The 21680-nt window shown below is 48.9% G+C and overlaps 2 protein-coding genes across 2 annotated transcripts in view; both read left to right on the top strand.

Moving 5' to 3' along the window:
- The window catches only part of UPF3A (UPF3A regulator of nonsense mediated mRNA decay), a gene marked incomplete in the record, with an annotated part of 25151 nt that extends 3910 nt beyond the window's left edge, over positions 1 to 21241 (top strand). The window contains 10 exon segments of the mRNA XM_006159694.3: positions 1 to 85; positions 2724 to 2830; positions 4904 to 5002; positions 5129 to 5236; positions 8338 to 8393; positions 8476 to 8631; positions 14738 to 14898; positions 17193 to 17460; positions 20221 to 20398; positions 20792 to 21241. Of these exon segments, the coding sequence (XP_006159756.2) occupies positions 1 to 85; positions 2724 to 2830; positions 4904 to 5002; positions 5129 to 5236; positions 8338 to 8393; positions 8476 to 8631; positions 14738 to 14898; positions 17193 to 17460; positions 20221 to 20394 (1214 nt within the window).
- The window catches only part of CHAMP1 (chromosome alignment maintaining phosphoprotein 1), a 26601-nt gene continuing 25266 nt past the window's right edge, over positions 20346 to 21680 (top strand). Inside the window, exon 1 of the mRNA XM_027776222.1 lies at positions 20346 to 20398. The gene's annotated coding sequence lies outside the window, so the exon portion shown is untranslated. The remainder of the gene's footprint in view (positions 20399 to 21680) is intronic.

The following is a 21680-nucleotide window of genomic DNA, read 5'->3' on the forward strand; positions in this document are numbered from 1 at the left end:
CCAGCCTCACCAAAGAGCAGCTGGAGGAGCAGCTGTACCCGCTGCCTGCGCACGACTACTTCGAGTTCTTTGCCGCTGACCTCAGGTGAGGAGCAACCTGCCTGGCCTGGACGCCTAGCCCCAGCCCCAGCTCAAGGGGAGATCCTGACCGACACGCACACAGTCTCACAGAATGCCAGCGAGACCTCCTACCTGTCGCACACGTGCACACACGTCTCTGAGTGCCAATGAAAGGAGACCCTGCCTGACATACGTGTGCACGCTGTCTCAGAGTGCTGGTGCGACAAGACCTCGCTTGACACACACCTGTGTGCACAGTTTCTAAGAGTGTCGCTGAGACAGAGACCCTGTCTTGACATACCTGCACACACACACAATCTATCAGCGTATCAGTGAGACAGAGGCTTTGCTTAACTCACGTGTATTCAGGTGTGCACAGTCCTGCAGAGTGCCAGTGACAGACTCCACCTGACACACCCATGTGCATAAACAGCCTCTTAGAGTGCCAGTGAGACGAAGACTCTGGCACACACGTGCACACACAGTCTCCAAGAGTGATGGTGAGACAGGAATTCTGCCTAACACACACGTGCACATAGTCCCAGAGTATTTGTGACGGCGACCCCGTCTGACCTGCACAGTCTCGCAGGGTGTCAGTGAGAAGGTGAGCCTGCCTGATGCCCACATGCACACATACATAGTCTCAGAGTACCAGTGAGACGGCGACTCCACCTGGCATACATGGACAGTCTCAAAGTGCAAGCTGCAACACCCCCCCACCTTCACAGTGTGTAAGAAACTCCTGACAGGTGTCAGGTGACAGAAGCTACCTTCTTCCCCTGTTCCTTCCCAGGTACACCTAGAAATCAGCACACACTTTCAGTTCTCTGCATTACTTCTCTCTCTGTCTCCTTTTTTTTTTTCTGGAGAGGTTTTTGCTATAGGGTGTGTGCACTTGCCAGAAAGAGAGATACAGAGAGACAGAAAGCCAGAAATCATCCCCCTGGGGGGATGGCCACGCTGCAGTCCCTTCTCCTCCATTCTTCTCTCGGGATCCTGGATACACACACACGTGCTCCCGGCATGAGTTTAAGCCACCGAGTCCGGGACTTGAACCGCAGTCGACTACATGGGAGTCCAGCAACATAGCCATTACACCAACTGCTAGTCCCACTTCTCTCTCTTTTTAAAATTATTTTATTTAACTTTATTTATTTAAATTTGACCAGAAAGAAAGAGAAGGAAGGTGAGAAAGCAAGCTGCCGGGTCTAGGACTCGAACTGCAATTGGCCACATGGGATCCCAGCACCCTTAACCGCCACACCACCTGCCAGCCCCAGTCCTCTGCATTACAGACCTTCATGTTTCTCTAAGATAAAAATTTTGAACTTGCCTCTCCTAGCACTGTCAGATTGCAAGAAGAAACATACAACTTAATTACGTGTCTCGGATGTCAGTAACCCTTATTTCATGCCGCTTTCTAAAGTATTAAGGCACACTAAAGTGAGTGAACCCTGTACGTCTGGATGCATTTTCCCTAGTGGATGTGCCCATGCTGACACCAGGGAGAGAAGCAGCTCCAGCCCTCAGCCTCCTGGGCTCTACTGTCACAAGCACCTCCACCCAGTTAGATATTTCTAGTCCACTTGACCATGGTGATGCTACCTACAACACAGACCCTTCCTAGCCTCTAGCAGGGCATAACTCCATAGCGATCAGCAAGTGATTCTCACCTGAACTCAGTGGCTGTCACTGTGTTTGTTATGTCTTTATACTTGCTGTCTTCATTATCATTTCTTACAGTAGTCATGTAAACTTTCCTCTTTGGATAAATGCATAGGCATCCAGGTAATTTTCAAATGACTAGAGTCTAGAAAAACTGGTACAGTTAGAAGAGGACAGACCTGGACCTCGTGTCCCAGTTTAGAAGCCCAGTCCCACCTTTGGACAAACTGCACCCACTGCAGGCACCTGGCCTCCTGGAGCCTCGGGGTTCTAATCTGTGAAGTGGACTCAGAAGTTCTCGTGCATAAAGGAAATCGATGGCTTTGAGATAGAGGAGGAAAGCTTAGTTCTTCCTATAGACCCCATCCCATGTAACTTTTAAATCAGTAAAGAATCTTTTTACAGGGTTATTTTTTTTCTTTGAATGTGTCATGATTGGCTTTACATTCTGATCGTGGTGTGTTGGGGATGACCTTTGAATAACCTTGCTTTTTTGTTAAAGTTCTGAAGAATAGTGTTTCAACCCTGGCTCTGAGCAGTGGGAGAGCTGACCTAAAGTGTCTCTCTCAAGTCATTAAAAAGATCTCAGTTATGGTTTGTCTGTTTTGTTTTTGTAGTTTTGCTAAAGTTTATCTCCAGATTGTTTTTGAGAGTCATTTCCTTTATTTATCAGTATTGTTATTTTAAATTTGACCAGAGGGAGACAGAGAGAGAGAGAGAGAGAGAGAGAGAGAGAGAGAGAGAGAGAGAGAAAGGGAAAAGGCAATCCACCAGGTCCAGGACTCAAACCGAGGTCAGCCATGTGGAAGTCCAGCTCCCCTAACCACCACGTCACCTGCCAGCCCCTCCTCAGATTGTTGTAAACAACTGAGAGATTCTTTGGCATAAAAACTTTATCTGAAGTGGTATATTATGTTCAGAAAAAAGAGTGAGAGGAAATGTTACAGGGGTCCTGTGTCTTTGCTGACCACTTCGCTGTCGCCTCTTCTCTTCCTCAGTCTTCACCCTCACCTCTACTCCAGAGCGTACGTTAACTTTAGGAACCCTGACGACATCCTTCTTTTCAGAGATCGTTTCGATGGATACGTCTTCATTGACAGTAGAGGTCGGATCATTGATTTTTTTAAAAAGCTCTTTATTATAATCTCTGTATTATGATTTGCTAGAGCAGTTCTGATTTTTAACAAAGTTTTCAATGATTAAGCTAAGACAGTTTGAATATATTTGATAGTAAAAAATGTGACTGCTGATGATAAAAATGAAAAGTTATTGGGTCGTCGGACAAGTCATGATGCTTTTTGCATAGAAACACACATCATGACTTGTCTGACGACCCAATATATATAAACCAAAGAATTCCAGAATTTCTGTGTAATGATATCCGATGTATGTATTTTTATTAGAGTAATTATTTCATGTAAGTGTTCTGGATACGTGAACTTCACCTTTATAGGTTCTAAAATCAGGTTAGTTTGCATATTTTTGGAATATGTTTTCTAGAATGTGGGGGCTTGCTGGTCATATCTGGCTCTGCGTTGTTGAGTCACAGTTCTCTTGCTAGTCAGATGTCAGCCTGTATCAGATAGATGATTGGCTGATCTCTCCTCCCATTCTTTAGGTCACCCTTTCACTCTACTGATTGTGTCCTTTATGCATGGTAGTATTTAATTTTTTAAAATGTTTGCTATAAGGTACATGTGTTCGCCAGAGAGAGAGGAGGAAAGCGAGAAAGCACCCCCAGGAATGTGTCCACATGGCAGTCCCTTCTCCATTCTTCTTGCGGAGCCTGGGGCATGCACATATGTACTCAGTGTGTTTTTCAAGCTACTGGGTCCAGGACTGGAGCCACACCGTTGTTATATGGGACCCAGCTGTCTCCATCACCACCCCACTGACTGGCCTATATATAGTTTTTATAAAGTACAGGTTGCTTATTTCTTCTTTAGTTGTCTGGGCCTTTGGAGTCATATCCAAGAAATTGTTGCCAAATCCAAAATCATGAAGCCTTTTTTTTTTTTTTTTCCAGAGATTTTTGCTTTAAGGTATGTGCACTTGCCAGAGAGAGAGGGAGAGACAGAAGCAATGAGAGGAAAATTGAGAAATCATCCCCAGGGGGATGGCCATGCCGCAGTCCTTTCTCCTCCATTGATCTTGGGCACATACGCACGGGTGCCTGGTTTGAGTTTTAAGCTACTGGGTCTGGTACTCGAACCGTGGTCAGCCATGTGGGGATCCAGCTGCCTCACCACCAGGCCATGCTGAAGGTTTTACTGTTTTAGGTCTCATGGTTTTTTTAATTCTTACTTTTTAAAAATTTTGCTCTAAGCACATGTGTTTGTCAGAGAGAAACAAGGGGTGAGAAAGCACCCCCCAGGGAGGGTGGCCACATTGCATCCCCTGTTCTCCATTCCTCCCTCCTTTTGGAATTGCAAGCATGCATGTGCACCCACTCCTCCCGCCACCCACTCATCCTCTGTTTAAGTCTGGAGTTGACTTGCTCGTTTAAAAATATAATTAAGTTATACTGGATTATTAGAAAAGTCATGACATATTTTTCTATGCAAAAATGTGTCATGACTTTTCTCTTTTTCTTTTTTTGGAGAGATTTTTGCTATAGGGCGCATTCACTCTAGGGATTTTGGGCATGCACGCACACGCACCCAGGGTGAGTTTAAGCCACCGGGTCCGGGACTCGAACCACGGTCAGCTACATGGGAGTCCAGCAACATAGCCATTCCGCTAACTGCTGGTCCCCATCATGACTTTTCTGACAACCCAATAAACAGTAATGATATGTATCATCATTACACTTGATCCTTGAGTAAGCTAGACCATTATTTTCCAAAATGATTGTAGGAGAATTTCAGAATGGATTTTGGAATATGGTTTTTATTTTTTTGGGGGGGGCGGAGGGAGAGGATTTTTGCTATAGGGCGCGTGCACTTGCCAGACAGAGAGAGAGAGAGACAGAAGGTGAGAAATCACCCCCCAGGGGGGATGGCCACGCCGCAATCCCTTCTCCATTCTCCTCTTGGGATCTTGGGCACGCACGCACATGTGCCCAGTGTGAGTTTAAGCCTCCGGGTCTGGGACTCGAACCGTGGTTGACTACGTGGGAGTCCAGCGACATAGCTATTTCACTAACTGCTGGTCCCATGGAATATGTTTTTTATTAAAGGCCTGGAATACCCTGCAGTGGTGGAGTTTGCTCCATTCCAGAAAGTAGCCAAAAAGAAGCTGAAGAAAAAAGATGCCAAGACTGGAAGTATTGAAGATGGTGAGCTCTTTTCGAATGCTGGATGATGAAACTGCCGATTAAGTTCACTGTCCAGTGTAATTCCTCTGCTACAGTTAGGGAAGAATATATTTGGTTTTCTTCCTTTTTATCTTTTCTGACTTGCAGATCCAGAATACAAGAAGTTTTTAGAAATGTACTGTGTGGAGGAAGAGAGGACCACCAACCCAGAAACCCTCCTGGGGGAGATGGGGGCGAAGACAAGGGAGCTCCTCGGTCTGCTCTGCTCACTCCCTCTCATCTTTACTGAGCTGTGTGTTTACTCAGTGCACGCGCGTGTGTGTTTCTTCTTTACTGAGCTGTGTGTTTACTCAGTGCACGCGTGTGTGTGTGTTTCTTCTTTACTGAGCTGTGTGTTTATTCAGTGCACGCGTGTGTGTGTGTTTCTTCTTTTTAGTGATTATGGTAAAAAACTAACTTGGGGACCAGCAGAGGGCATAATGGTTACGTTACTGGACTCCCATTTGGTTGATTGCAGTTCGAGTCCTGGACTTGGCAGCTTGAAGCTCACACCGGGCACGTGCGCATGCCTGAGATCCCGAGAGGAGAATGAAGGCATTGCGGCATGGCCATCCCCACAGGGGGTGATTTCTTGCTTTCTGTCTTCTGTCTCTCTGGCAAGTGCACACACCCTATAGCAAAAATCTCCCTTAAAAAAATCAGCTTGTTTCAGGCTTGGCAGAAGTAGACGGTGTCTTCTAGTTGTGTCTAAAGCACGGCAAGGTGGCAGCATCTGAGAATGTTGCTGAGCGTTACTGGTGCACAGCACATGAGATTGCAGTTAGTGTTTCCGAGCTGGCAGGTGACATGGTGGTTGAGCTGCTGGACCCCTGTATGGCCAACCGTCGTTCAAGTCCCAGACCCAGCAGCCCAAATACCACAAGAAATAAATAGAAAAATATATATTTAAGAAAAAAAGAGTGCTTCTGGGCACAGCCTCTGTAACAGTAACACAGTGCCCTGCAAAGCTTGAAGCTGCGTGGCTGACTGGGTTCCAGTCCTTGCTGGCCCAAACGGCAGCACGCATGCACACGAGAACCCAGGGTCCCAGGGTCCCAAGGACCTGAAGGGCCGCAGAAAGGGATTGTGGTGTGATGAGACACTGTCAGAAGTGCTTCTCTCTCTCCTTCTCCCCTTTCTCTTTGTGTGTTCATGCTCTATCATTAAAAAAATTACAGTGAGGGGCCAGCAGGTGGTGTGGTGGTTACGATGCTGGACTCCCACACAGCTGACCGTGGCTCGAGTCCTGGACCTGGCAGATTGACAGTCATGCAGGGTGCATGTGCGCACATTCCCAGAGCTGTGAGAAGAGAATGGAGGAAAGAGAATGCTGGGTAGCCATCCCCAGGGACGAGGATTTCTTCCTTTCCATTTCTCTCCCTCCAGTGACTGTATGAGCCCTGTGGCAAAAACTTAAAAACAGCAGTTACAGTATTGCCATGGAGCAGTGGGGAAGGCATGGGGCGATCCCGTCTCACTGTCGGGGATGGAGCTTCACATCTGAGCTGGAGCCGGGGTCTTTGTGGGGTAGTCTTGGACGTGTCCCTCAGGAGCCCTCAGGTGTGCCCTTCACGTGTGAGCGAGGTCAGGTAGCTCTGTAATATCCCTCATGTGTGCCCTTCACCTGTGAGCGAGGTCAGGTAGCTCTGTAATGTCCCTCATGTGTGCCCTTCACGTGTGAGCAAGGTCGAGTAGCTCTGTAGTGTCCCTCAGGTGTGCCCTTCACGTGTGAGCGAGGTCGGGTAGCTCTGTAGTGTCCCTCATGTGTGCCCTTCACGTGTGAGCAAGGTCGAGTAGCTCTGTAGTGTCCCTCAGGTGTACCCTTCACGTGTGAGCGAGGTCGAGTAGCTCTGTAGTGTCCCTCATGTGTGCCCTTCACGTGTGAGCGAGGTCGAGTAGCTCTGTAGTGTCCCTCAGGTGTGCCCTTCACGTGTGAGCGAGGTCGGGTAGCTCTGTAAGAAGCTCTGCATGGTGGTTAAGGGCGCCGGATTCCACATGGCTGGCCACTGTTTGAGTCCCAGACCTGGTGGCTTGTTTTTCTCACTTTCTCTCTTTCTCACTCTGTCCCTCTCTGATAAAATTAAAACAAATAAGTAAATAAATAAATAAAGTTAAATAAAGTAATTCTTTAAAAAATATATACCAAGCCTGCTGAGCAGACCCAGCCAGAGCAGACTCTGGTTTGAATCCAGCCTCACCCCTACCCCAAAGCGTGTATTTTAAAAATGGTTGCCTGCAGCAGGTGGTGTGGGTGGCCTGGATGTGGACTCCAAGCTGGGAGAAGACCCAGGATGCCCTGGGCTGCTCCGCTCCCTGTAGTGGGACGTGAGAAGTGCACAGATATGCAGCCAGGTAGCCAAGAGAGGGTGGTCGGAGCTTCCATATGAGAGAGTGCTTGGGCTGCTAGGAAAGTTCACGGGGCTTGATCTTGGGCCTTCACCCTGAGCGGGTTTGTGCATGTCACCGAGGCCCATCTGAGACCCTCTTTATTAACTCTCCCATGTCTATTAAGAACTCTCCATAAAGAAAGTGGAGGAGAAGGGTTGCAGCATCGCCATCCCCTGGCCGGGCGTGGGGAGGATTTCTCATCACTTTCCTTCTTTCTGCCTTTCCCTGTCTCTCTCCAGTGAAAGCATGCACTTTACGGCAAGAAAAACTAAAAGGGGAAAAAATGTATTTGAAGAGGGGGAAGGAAGAAATTCCCAGACTGTGTGTTGACTCAGAGTGAATGTATGTTATTTAATTAGACTGCAGACATTTGCAGGTACATGCGAGGTCACTGTGGCAGTGGGGAAGCCTAGCTACTGTACTGGCTTTACTTTAAAGATTTGCTGCAGGGCGTATGTCACTCACCCCAGGGGGAATGGCCACACCACATTCCCTTTTCCTTCATCCTCCTTTTAGGATTTTGGGCATACATGCACGCATGCACGCACACCACCCAGCTTGATCTTCAGCGGCCAGGCCCACAACTGGAACCGTGAAGTCAGCCATGTGGGTCCAGCCACCGGAACCACCACATTACCTGCTGGCCCTTAATTTTACTTTTATACTATGTTTGTGAATAATATTTTAACATCTCCTTAAGAATTGAGAATTACATGTCTAGAGTATTTAAACTTACTGGTACCTCCAAGTTCCTTGACTTATTTCATAGTAATGGAATAAGAGCCTTTGGATACAGTGTATGTTCTTGTATATGTAAACAATAATATTCCTCCCCTATTATTTTAAAGATTAAGTTGAAAACAAGTATTTAAAATAAAAGAAACCCTATTTTAGGAGTTAAATACTACATTACAATTTTTGTGTTTTAGCCAGAAGAACCACACCTCTTTTGGAATATATTAAAAATCGAAAATTAGAAAAGCAGGTAGGTCTGCCTTTCCCCTGTGGAAAACTTCCCTGCTTCTGCCGTTCAGATGACGTATACATACACACTTCCACATCTTTAGAGAATGCGAGAGGAGAAGCGAGAAGAACGAAGGAGAAGGGAGTTAGAAAAAAAACGCTTGAGAGGTGAAGAAAAAAGAAAAAGAAGAGAAGAAGAGAGATGCAGACGAAAAGAGGCAGATAAACAGCTGGCTGCTGAGAAGGAAGTAAAGATTAAGGTGATTTTGAGGAAGAGTTTTCAAAATGGTTCTGTTGTACTAATCTTACCTTTTGGGTATTTTAGCTCGTTATAACTCTAAAATCATTTCCAGTTGACCTAACCTTTTATTGCTGTAGTTCCTTTTATTTATTTATTTTCTAATCCTAGCAGGGTGTGTGCTCTCCAGGGAGAGGACAAAGGAGCATGCACCCCTCAGGGTCATGCCTTGGTCCCTCCTTCACTTCTCATCCTCCCAGGATTTCTGCTGCTCACACTTCCACCCAGCATGCGTCTCAAGCCAGGGCCAGGACTCAGATCACAGTCAGCCCTGTGGGACCCACCTCCCTTAACTACAAAGCTATGGGAAGAAAAGATTTGTGGCTGAAAACCGAGCTTTCAGAAAGCACTGGGTTGGCCTACCCAGGTGAAGGCCGGCTCACAGAACCGAGTTCTGCTGCTCCTTTATCATCGCAGTAGTGGGTTTCTGTATTTGTTGCCCAGTTTCTCTAGAGCAGATGCATTCATTTATGAGGGGGATTTAATATATAGGGAGAGAGATTCTCTATGTAAACTGGCCAGGATTGGGGTCAGCTCTTCTTACTTTGTTCAGATGACTTATTTTTAATTAAAGAGATTTTTGCTATGGGGTCTGTGCACTCACCAGAGAGACAGAAGTGAGAAATCACCCTCCAGGGAGATGGCCACGCCACAATTCCTTCTCTTCCATTCTCTTCTCTGGATTTTGGATGTGCATGCACATGTGCCCGGAATGAGTTTTTAAGCCACTGGGCCCAAGACTTGAACTGTGGTTGACTACGTGGGAGTCCAGTGACATAACCATTACACCATCTGCTGGTCCCCAGATGACTTTTTTTGGAGGGACTTTTGTTATAAAACACGTGTGCTCACCAGAAAGACAGAGACTAAAAGCAAGAAATAACCCCTAGGGGGAATGGGCACTTGGCAGTCTCTTTTCCTCCAGTCTCCTCTCAAGATTGTGGGCATGGAAGCACACGCACCTGGCATGAGGTTCAAGGCACTAGGTCCAGGACTTGAACCTCGGTCAACGATGTGGAAGTCCAGCGACCTAAGTGTTACGCTGTCCGCTGGTCCCCCCAGGTGACTTTTTTTTTAAGAATTATTTTATTTAGCTTTATTCATTTATTTACTTATTTTAATTTGACCAGAGAGGGGCAGGGAGAGAGAGAGAAGGAAGGTGAGAGACCAAGCCGCCAAGTCTGGGACTCGAACTGTGATTCTCCATGTGGGAGTCCGGCACCTTAACCACCACCTGCCACCACCCCACCCTCCCCCCCGACTTTTTAAACTTAGATATCAATCGTTGTGTTTATCTCCATAAGGGATTTAAGGTGCCTTACAGGGATTCAATAAAAGTGTATAAATAAAGGAAAAAAAAACATCAGGACTTGGGATGCATGTGTGCACATTCAGGGTGCATGTGCAGATTAGAAAAGAGAGAATTGAGCCATACAAGTTTCTGATACTCTCAGCAGTCAAGACACAGGAACTTGGTCAGAAACATAGTTTTCTTTATCTGAAAAGAAGACATACACATTATTCAAGGGAAGCAAAGCTTTTTCTAGGAACTGCTCTCAAATAATTTTTCCCATGGAGTTCACGAGTGAAGAAAAGAACAATATCTTTTTTTGAGCTTTTTGCCATAGGGCATGTGTGCTTGCCAGAGAGAGACAGAAAGGAAGAATGAGAAATCACCCACATGGGGAATGGCCATGCTGCAATCCCTCCTCCTTTCTCTTGGGATTTTGGACATGTGTGCCCAGTGTGATTTTTCAAGCTGCCGAGTCTGGGACTCAAACTGTAGTTGGCCATGTGAGAATCTAGTGCCTTAACCACAGTGGCAACTGCTGACCTTGAGAGAGTAATTTCTTTTCTTTTCTTTTTTTGAGAGATTTTTGCTGTATGGTGCATTTGCTTGGCAGAGAGAAGAAGAGAGATATACGGAAAGCAAGAAATCACCCCCTGTGAGGGTGGCCATACTGAAGTCCCTTCTCCTCCATTCTCCTCTTGGGTTTTTGGGCATGCATGTACATGCACCTGGTGAGAGTTTTAAGTCACCGGGTCTGGGACTCAAACCGCTTTTGACCACCTGGGAGTCCAGCGATGTAACCAGTAGCCATCTGCTGGCCCCAAAGGAACAGTTTCTTAACAGTGTCTCTACAAAAGCCGAAACCATTGTATCAGTCAGGACTGGCTAGGCGATGCCCTGTAATGTGTGGCCTCAGAACCTCATCAGTCTGACCCGCCAAAGTTCACTCTCATTCCTGTCACATGCCCACGCTGCACTGGCAGATGGGGTGATGCTGTGGCATCTGTGTAGTGACCCAGGCTGATGGGACCCTACCTCAGTGCTTGCCTCGTCAGTCTTTGTGGCAGGAAAAGCATGCAGAGCACGAGACTTTGCAGAGGCTGAAAGCTTTCACGTGGAAGGGACTCCCGTTGCTTCTGCCCGCCTCTCACTGGCCAAATGGGTCACATGGCCCCACTTTCTTCCTAGTTTTTTCCATAGGGCACATGTGGTCACCAGATAGAAAATGAGAAATCACCCCCAGGGGAATGGCCACACTGCAGTCGCTCCTCCTTGGTTCGCTTGGGATTTGGGGCATGCATGCACAGGCACTCAGTGTGGTCTTCAAGCCACTGGTCCAGGTCTTACATGATGCCAGCTATGTGGAATCCAGCGCCTTAACCTTCATGCCACTTGCTGACTGTAATTTCCTGTAGTTTTAAAACTGCATGGTCTGATGATGAAGTCGAAGTTGAGGGACCCAGCTGAGGCTGTCAGAGAAGGATGGTCTGGGGACCAGCAGTTGGCGTATGTCGCTGGACTCCCATGGAGTCAACCGCGGTTCGCGTCCCAGACCTGGTGGCTTAAACTCACGCTGGGTGCGTGTGCGTGCGTGCCCAAGATCCCGAGAGGAGAATGGAGGAGAAGGGATTGTGGCGTGACCATCCCCCCTGGGGGGTAATTTCTCGCTTTCTGTCTCTCTGTCTGTCTGGCGAGCGCACGCGCCCTATAGCAAAAACCTATTAAAAAAAAAAAAGAGAGAGAAAGATGGTCTGTCCGGCTTCTGCAGGGACCAGCACTTCATGGGCCAAGGCAGGTCCGCCTCAGAAAATAACGCTGGGAGCCATGTTTCCGCTCCTTGAGACTCAATGTAGGACGTAATTCTCAGTGACAACATTGGAGTGAAGTTCCCTGTAACAGTGCCAGCAGATGATATGGAGGCAACTCACGGTTTGAGTGGACCTGGCGGCTTGAAAATCATGCCAGGGCTGTGTGCGTGTGTGCCCAAAGCCCTGAGAGGGTAATGGAGGAGCAGGAATTGCAGTATGACTGTCCACTTGGGGGAGGAGTTCCTACTTTCCCCCCATCTTTGTCTGTCAAGCACTGTCCCCTAGAGCAAACTTTAAAATAATTTTTTTTTAAAATAAAATCTGTGGAGAAATGGTCCAAAGAAGTTGTACCTATAGCTTAAAGTTTGAGACAGGCAGTCTCATGGCTATCTCAACAGTTAGGAGAAACATGACCGGTTGACCGATCCGGCTGTTTTCTGTTTCCCAGAGACTCTGCAGCTAAGTGGCCAGTGTCCACTGACATAGACACTGCATGCCGGTGTGCCTGCTGCTCCTGTCGTCGGGTCCCAGTTCCCGTCCTGCCCCACAGAGAACTCCACAGGCCCTCACCCTCATGCACGTCTCTGCCCCTCCCCGTGTTCTGTTGACGTCCGTAGTGTTTGATGCTGCCTGAAGTTCTCTTGTCCTGTGTTTGTCTCCTTTTTCACAGTTTTGTCACTGTGCATAGTTGCACCTATTCCCAGCCCATGTGGTGGCCAGTGTGAGTCCGTCAGTGCAGAGACCTGTCCGTTATTCACAAGCACATTCCTGACACCTGGCAGAGACCGTAGCCCTGGAACAACCCGAAGGCCCTTGGTGTTTGCAGAGTGAGGGGAACCTCACGTGCCAGTGAGGCGCCCCTCAAGAGCTCTGTTACAAAGTGTCAGAGGAAAAAATGTAAAAAGTAAAAATGCCGCAGGACATAGCCTGCAGGCCAGCGAGCTCAGGGCTGCTGGACAGTGGGTGCTTGGAGTGCTGTCTGTCCCACACCCCGAGCGATCTCCTACATGTCTCCTGCTTTGAGCTGTACCCTTCGTAATAAACGGGAACGTAAGTCAAGTGTCTTCCTGAGCTTTCATAGTAAACTATCAAACCTGACAGGCCCTGGGAGCCCTCTTGGTCAGCAGTACTGTGATAGCCCGAGACGGTCCACAGTGTCTGAAGTGGGACGTCTCGTGGGCCGAGCCCTTGACTAAGGAGGTCTCTGCTCACTCCGGGCGGCAGGGGGACAGGTCAGAGCTGAGGACTGGGAGATACCCAGATGGGTTGTAGAGTTGAAGAAGACACCGTACATGTGGTGTCAGGGATGTTACGCATAAAAACAATTCATAGGGGGTCGGCATCTGGCATGGTGGTTAAGGAGCTGGACTCCCATGTAGTCAACCATGGTTTGAGTCCTGGACCCAGCGGCTTGAAACTCACTGGTTATATGTGCATGTGCCCAGAATACCCAGAGGAGAAAAGATTGTGGCATGGCCGTCTCTCTTGGGAGGTGATTTCTCACTTTTTGTCTCTCTCTGGCAAATGTGTGCAAAAAAGGAACAGTTGATAGGCTCACACACAAAACCAGCTGATAGGCCCACAGAACCATGGGTGAGCGGACTGGCAGACTCTGGCACTTCCTTTGGCATCTGCTATAAGCATGTCACTGTTGCCATTTTAGAGGGACAGTTATCTGAAAGAAAATTTAAATTCCCGGATACATAGGGCAGAATGAGGTGTGTGCGGCTGAGGTACAATATCTGGTATTAGACTTGCAGTTTTTGTTTTATTCTTAACTGAATTCACTTGATTGAATGAATCTGAATAGTTTTGCTGCACTGTGGTTAGAATACCTTCACTTTATGAGAGACCAAAATTCTCCAGAGTACACTGACTGCTTCTGCGACAGCTGTGCATGGGGCACTTGAGTCTGACGGTGAGCCATGCAGAGAGCAGGAGGAAATCTAAATCATGTCAGCTGTGTCAGCATTTACTGCTTGTGTTTCAAGAGAGTGGTAAACATTTTTTTATAATTATTTATTTAATTTTATTTATTCACTCATTTTTATTTTTAATTTGACCAGAGAGAGACACAGAGGGGGAAAGAGAGGGGGGGAAAGTGAGAAAGGAAGCCACCAGGTCCAGGACTCGAACCGTGGTCGGCCATGTGGGAGTGTCCAGCACCTTAACCACCACGCCAACTACTGGTCCCAGGAGAGTAGTAAACATTTTAAACTACAAGTTATCTCGAAAGTCGTCAACATAAAACATTTTTTTTTTAAGAGAGATTTTTTGCTATAGGGAACGTGTGCTTACCAGAGACACAGGGAGACAAAGTGAGAAATCACCCCCAGGAGAGACAGCCACACCGAAGTCCCTCCCCATTCTCTGAGGATTTGGGCACACACACACCCCTGGCATGAGTTTTAAGCCAATGGATCCTGGACTCGAGCCACAGTCGGCTATGTGAGAGTCCAGTGACATAACCATGATTCCATTTGTGGCTTGCTTTCTTGCTTTTCCTTACTCACTCTCTGTCTCTCTGTGGTCAACTTAAAAAATAATAACAAATGAAATTAAATGAATAATTCTTCAAAACTTTTTTGCTTATTACAGAAGAAATATTTATCTTAGAAAAACTAGAGTCTATAGGGTTTTGACGCCATCTCAGCCCTGTCCTGGAAACGGTCACTTATTTAAGCCCGTGATGCGGAGAGCCTCTTGGACTGCCCCTGGGGGTGTGTGAGTGCACACCCACACAGATCACTGCGCACGTTCTGTTTGTAACATTCCTTTCCACTAATGTGAGCATCTTCTCACTGTATTTTTGTAACTAGAAAATGTTCTGGTGAGTGCTCACCGTGAATTGAACCAGAGCCTGCTTTCGGGCCTCAGGCTGTGTTCTGCACTGCTCAGGACATTCGGGTTCAATGTTAGTTTGCAGTATGTTCCTCAGGTGGTGTTTTTCTAATACTTTAACTTCTCAGCTTCTTAAGAAACCAGAAAAGGGAGAGGAACCAACCACAGACAAACCAACAGGAAGAGGAGAGGAAGCTGGCACTGGAGAAGGACCGCAGGACCTCTGTGCTTCCTGCACGGCCATGCAGGGTGGGCCCTGGGCGAGCTCACCAGACAGGCTCACGGAGAGGTGAGCTGCTGCTGTTCTGTGGCCATCCGTCATTGGGGGCCACTGCAGTGGCTCCTCCATCACACCCGGTGTGGGGCCACCGCGGTGAGTCCTTTGTCAGAACAAGTGTGCATGATTTACGTCACCCTTGAGATGCAGCGACCCCCCGGGAGCCTAAGCTTGGGGGACACTGTTACTCCTTAGCGGGGGGCTCTCTGTCGTCCCTTTCTCCTCAAGGCTCTCCGGTCGCTGTGGCTGTGCATCACTCCCAGCTGTCTTTCCAGTGAGTGTCCTTCATGGCATTTACCGGTGTGCCGTGTGTCTGGAGATGGGATTTACTGGTGTGCTGTCTGTTTCTGTCTGGAGATGGGATTTACCGGTGTGCCGTCTGTTTCTGTCTGGAGATGGGATTTACCGGTGTGCCCTCTGTTTGGAGATGGGATTTACCAGTGTGCCGTCTGTTTCTGTTTGGAGATGCCACGGCCATCCTTCGGTTTAGTGACAGACATGTATCTTTTAGAACTGGCAAGTCTCCTGTGAGAGAGAAATAGAAGTTTAAGACCTGTAATTTATTTATTTATTGAAGTAGTCCCTCTGCTATGGGATTGACCAGCAGCTGTGGACCCTCCCTCCTGCTGCTCTAGCCTGAGCCTCCCCTGTCGTGAGCCTCTAAAGGGAAGTCATCTGTGCGACCACCACACAGCATCTCTGCGGGGGTCACAGACCAGGCAGGAACTGGGCAGGGGTCCCTGGAGTCACAGAGCAGGTGGGAACTGGGCAGGGGTCCCTGGGGTCACAGACCAGGTGGGAACTGGGCAGGGGTCCCTGAGGTCACAGACCAGGCGGGAACTGGTCAGGGGTCTCTGGGCCCACAGGGACCAGCTGGATCCTGGTCAGGAGTCCTTGGGGCCGCTTGAAGCTGGGCTCCTTCTCTGGACCTCAGTGTGGTCCCTCTGACCCAGGCCTCTGCCCACCTGTTGAGTGTCCCAGTGCACAGGCTGCTTTGCTCTGGATGGAGGATGCGGGCGTTGGCCAGCACGGTCACGGTCATGGTCACAGCCATGGCCACGGGTCAGGGACTGGGCTCGACTCCCAGAACCACAGTGGTGTACGCGACCTCTTGCTCCCTTTTTATGGAGCTGTGACCAAGTATGTCTCCCTCTTTTGAGGGTGTGTCAGTCTGCTCGTAAAGCTAATTTTTTGTAAGTATCAGAATTGTGATTCTTTTTTAAAAGCTTTTGCCATAGGGTGTGTGCACTCACTAGAGAGACAGTGAGCAGAAAAGTGAGAGATGGCCCTGGCCGGGGCACACCTCCACTGTCCTCCTGGGATTCTGGGCACGCATGTGCCCAGCATGATTCTCAAGCTGCCAGGTCCAGGACTTAAACTGCAGTCAGCCATGTGGGAGTCCAGCATCCAACCACTGTGCCACCTGCTGCCCTCCAAGTCCGTGATCTGAGCACCATGGTTCGGCCCGCATGTTGGTGACACAGCGCCTGCCATGTAGTTTTGGTATGGCTTCACACCGTGGCTGCGGGCCCTCGCTGCCCCAGCAGTCCCGCCTTTCTGTGTGTGGAGGGGCCAAGGACGGCGTGTGAGTGTGGACTTTTTATCATGTTTTGTGGAGAGGAACACTTTTAAGAAACAAATGAACTAAGAGGGAATCATTTACTTACTACTCATTTAGTAGTTTGGTGTATGTTTGAATGCAGTCTGGCATGATGGAATTCCAGCTCATTTCACTGTACCTAGAGCAGAAGTGAAGCCGACGGGGTCAGGCCGTGTCCTGAAGGTCACTTGTCTCAGCTCCTGGGAGCCTTGGCCACGTCTAGTGTTATTGACTCCCTGTGAAAACTAGCACCTGCCATGTAAAGTGGCGTCACGTGACACTTCTCACATCCTGCCACTCGAGCATAATAACTGTTTTTTTTTGAGGGAGATTTTTGTTGAAGGGCCCATCCGCTTGGTAGAAGCACAGAGAGACAGAGAAAGTGAGTGGTCACCTCCCAGGGGTCGGCCACGCCACAGTCCCTTTTCCACTCTCTTCTCAGGATTTTGGGCATGCTCGCACATACGACTAATGTGAGTTTCACATTGCTGGATCTGGGACTTGAACTACAGTCGGCCATGTGGGAGTCCAGCACCTTAATTACTATGCCACCTGCTGCCCTTGTGGCAGACATTCTTGTTGTGACTGCCCACCTCGCTACCAGCTGTCACACACTGTGTCAGTGTCTTTGGGAACTTGGGGTCTGGAAAGCAGGAGCCATCAGCAAGTGTGCGTGAGGGCACTGATCGCCCATATCGAATTACAGGTCACAGCATGACAGTGACAAAGAACAAAGGGATATGGGAAGAAGATTTCAAGAGAAAGAGTTTGAAGCACAGAGCTGCCGCCTGGATGGCAGCAGGAAGCGCAGAGTGCACTGTGAGGCTGACCCATTTTCCAGGAGGAATGAAGATGAGCTGAAATGGGGAAAAGGATTCGACCCAGACCAGGGGAAGAAGGGGAGCCAGGACAGCAGCAGCCCTGCAGAGGGGGCCAGTGGTCCAGCACCCAGGAGGGAGCGGCTGACATGCAAGGTCTTACCCACGTGGGATCGCCCTGGTGGTTTCATCTGCTCTAAGAGCACAAGCTGCACTTCTGCAGTCTTACCCTGCTTTTGTCTAAGCCAAACCCTTGTAGTAACCCACACGGAAAGCCTGTCTGGGGCTGGAGGTCCTCTGCTGGCCTGCGATTGTCCTAGGGAGCTGCCACTTTGAGGGTCAGTGTGACAGGGGCCTACTGGTTGGCTCACTTAGGGTACAGCCCAGCCTGTCAGGCCCAGCTATCACCTTTCCTCCGAGAATCAAGTTTTCACCAGGGAATTTAATATATTTAATGTATATCACGTCTGTGCCTTTTGTCTGAGAATAGGGTCACCAGGTTTACTCTTAGGGCAGTGAGGATAGTTCATGGGACTTTCTATATTTGTGGTGTGTTCTGGTTACTAACAGCAAATAATCAAATGACAAAGCATCCAAAGTTAGCTCTGCACAGACAGTGAGCAGCCAGGGTCAGAGCTCCCTCCCTCAGGGGACAGCGTTTCCTTTGGAAATTTGAACTTGGTTTTCTTAGCTCATGGCACCCACAGAAGGAGCGCGGGTGGAATTGGCCCCTCTCCAAGGCTCGCCCCAGGCCTCCCAGTGAGCTGAGACGCTGAGGGCTGTCCTGGACTCAGTGCGTTCCTCCTTTTATCTCACGTCCTGGCCACTGTTGTCAGCTCTGTGATTTGTCATGTCAAACATGCCACATACAGAGAAGTGTACTTGGGGGCCGGCAGGTGGCATGGTGGTTAAGGCCGCTGGACTCCCACATAGCCCACTGACTGCGGTTCGAGTTCCAGACCTGGTGGCTTGTTTTCCCTTTCCTTTTCTCTCTCTGTCTCCCTGATCAAACTGGAAAATAATAATAAATAAATTTAAATTAAAAAAGAGAGAGAGAAGTGTACTGGACCAGCAGTTGGTGTAATGGCTATGTTGCTGGACTCCCATGGAATCAATCGCAATTCAAGTCCTGGGCTCAGTGGCTTAAACTCACGCTGGGCGTGCGTGCATGCGTGCCCAAGATCCCAAGAGGAGAATGGAAGAGAAGGGATTGCAGCGTCGCCATCTCCCCTAGGGGACGATTTCTCGCTTTCTGTCTCTGTCTCTCTCTTTCTGGCGAGTGCACGTGCCCTATAGTGAAAACCAAAAGAGAGAGAGAGAGAGAGAAGTGTGGTGCGTGGCTCCAAGCCTGGCTTTCTCCAGTCAATCCGATTCTCTTTGGGGTCATCCAGACAGCCTCCTCAGGTTCACTCTGACAAGCTGCCCATAGGCACTTCAGGGACTTCTGCAGCTGCCTCAGCCTCACCAGGTCTGGTGGGGAGGTTGCTTGCATGAGCCTGGAGCGTCACCGTGCTGTAGTGGTGGCAGTGAGGGACCTGGGCATCTGCACAGCTGGAGGGGGTCACTTGTTTCTAGGGTCAGCAGTGCTGGGGTGGTCTCAAGGCACTCTGGGTGTGAAGCTGCTTTTTCAGGAGGCCTAGTGGGTTGTGCTGCACTCTCTTCAGGCTCCCTCTGTGCACGTTGGCCCCAGGCAGCCTCGTCTCTGCCCACACAGAAGGCTCGGTCCTGGCGAGCCTTGCCCCCTCCTCATTGTCCTGGCAAGCTTTGCCCTCTCCTCACTGCCAGACTTGCTTTAAGGCTAAGGAAATTAAGTTCAGCTCCTCGGTGTCCTGCTGGGGGCCTCCACATGCATTCCAGGAGTGGGAAAGGTGAGCTGGCGAATCCGTGGAAGGCTGCAGTGGCATCTCTAAGGGGAGCCACAGGGTGAAGGAGGTGTGCTGAGCCGGAAGTCTGGGGTCTGTCTCCTCATCTTCCCTTCAGTGCGTGGATAAAACTGGCTGGCCTCTCTAAGGGAGGAGTGGTTGTCCTCATTGACTTTATTATTTTTTTTTTATTTAAGTTTGCTATCAGGTGCATGCTGGAGAAAGAGAAAGCACCCCCCAGAGGAATGACCATGCCACAGTCCCTTCTCCATTCTCCTTTCAGGATTGTAGGCACACTCACCCATGTGCCGGTGTGTCTTTCAAGCTGCCGGGTCCGGGACTCAAACCTCATGTTTGGCCATGTGGGATCCAGGTGCCCTAACTACCACGCAACCTGGCTGGGCCTGTGTTTTTGCCTTTGTTCATGACAGAGCATGACACACGGAGCTGAGAGTTGACGCGCCCTGCGCAGACCTGGCTGTTCTGTCTCCAGCTGTTCGGAGCCCGGACGGTCTTGTACGTGTGTGACAGGGTTCAGGCTGACCGGGACAGGTCACAGGGCTCGTGTTTCCTGTGACGGGGACAGTGCACAGGTCCCCACTGTCACGGCAGGCAGGAGTAATCCACGTGGACATTCTTCATTACTGCCATTCATACCTTAGTTTGCAGATCTAAAATGCCAACCCTCTGAGGTTCCATGCCTCTTCTTACCCCAGACCTGTATTTGTCTGAGCGACTGAGACATTTTCACCCCTTAGACTAGGAGTGTAATGCCATAGTGTGTTTTCCAGAGTGTTCCTCATCTGAGCAATAGAATTTTACCAGATACCAACTTTTGCTTTCTTTCAAGTTATTTTAAATATAAACTGCATTTTTTCATAATTTTTTATTTCCTTCAAAATGCCTATTTTCTGAGATAGTGCTTTGAAAAGGGCTGGTTTTCAGCTACAAGACTGATTTTCTTTAACTAATTCTTACCAAGCGTTAGCAGTGCAGAGAGATGGCGACCCCTCTGCATGGCCAGCCTTTGAGTAACCAGCATTCTTCCTGGCAGGACCGGCTGGCCTTGCAGCTTTACCAGCCAGGAGCTCGACTCCAAGCACGCAAGTATGGTGCAAGACCTTCCGAGGAGGGCCGTGACAGAAGGGGGAGTGCTGCAGCAGAAGGCCTGTCAGGGCCTGGCTCTGAGAAGAGGGGCGAGGCAGAGGGGGACACGCCTCGTCCATGACACGGTGAGCACCCGTTTGTGTCCGTGGGTTAGCAAGGGCCCCTGCACTCACAGCAAGACCTGCTTCTTGCAAGGGAAGTACAGATAGAGGGGCCTAGAAACACCCAGAACATCCCTCAGAAAGAAGTAACCCTTTTGTAAATTGAGTGTAAATTTCATGGAGTTTACCATATATCTACTATTTATCATTTAGCCCAAACAGAAAATAGTCTCCTCGGAAAGTAGGAAAGCGAGACTAGGACAGGGAAGAGAGCTGGTTTGTGCTGGTGTGAACTCGGCCTGTTGTAGCAATTGTCCACCTTGGGTTCTGTGCATCTCTATGCAGCAAGCCATCAGGGTCTGTGTCTCATGCCTCCTCTGGTCCTGTTCTATGTCCTGTGGCATCCATGTCGCTCAGTCTCTGCTGTGAAGTCTGTTGTGTCCGGACCCTGTGAGGAGCCTTCACCTTGGCCCTGGCCCGGTCTGGTGGTGGTGCTTGCAGTTTGCCGTGCTGTGACGCGTGCGCTGGTGTCACCGGGACTGGGATTGCTCAGACACAGCCTTGTGAGCCTGTCTTGTTGACTCTGAGGCACTTTCATTTTTAATAATAAGATAATGTTACTTTCAGAAACATGCGTTCTACTGGGTTGTCAGAAAAGTCATGACACATTTTTACATAGAAACCCATAGAAAAAATTTGTGTTGACTTTTCCAACAACCTGGTACGTTATCTTCCTTTCCATGAAGTTTTGGGGTTAGCGTACATTCGGCACTGTGCTTTGAACTGTTGCTAAATAAAATTGTTTGTTGTCATGGACTTTAAGTCCTCAATTTGTAGTGCTTTTCCCACACAGAATTTCACATAATAAAATACTGCTTTTGAAAATGTGACTTCAGTTATCCAAGTATTTTGATAATTATACTTACTCTTTATTATTGATTAATTACTTTTTGTATTTGTCAAAAGCAAAACAGAGTCACTATGCTTAGAACACCAGGGACCTGGCACAGCGTTGGGTCTGCGGTCCTGCTCAGCTCCAAGGTCTGGAGTGGGTTGAGCAGAGTCCAGGGTACCTCCCAGAAAGGGTTGGCCGCACAGCCCAGCTTTGCAGGCTTCATGAGCTCCGCACTGCCTTAGACAGCATACCTGAAGGGTGGGCTAGGTTCTATGAGCTTCATTTGTAAGCACGGGCAGCAAGTCACGTTTGGCCTGAGAGCCCAGCTGTGCTGACCCTGCTTAAACAGTGGCCAGGCTGGGTTTCCTGAATGGCGCTCTGCTGTGTCCTCGCTCCCGTCTTGTCTCTGCC

This window comes from Tupaia chinensis, unplaced genomic scaffold (assembly GCF_000334495.1).
Source record: "Tupaia chinensis unplaced genomic scaffold, TupChi_1.0 Scaffold000644_1, whole genome shotgun sequence".
Lineage (NCBI taxonomy): Eukaryota > Metazoa > Chordata > Mammalia > Scandentia > Tupaiidae > Tupaia > Tupaia belangeri.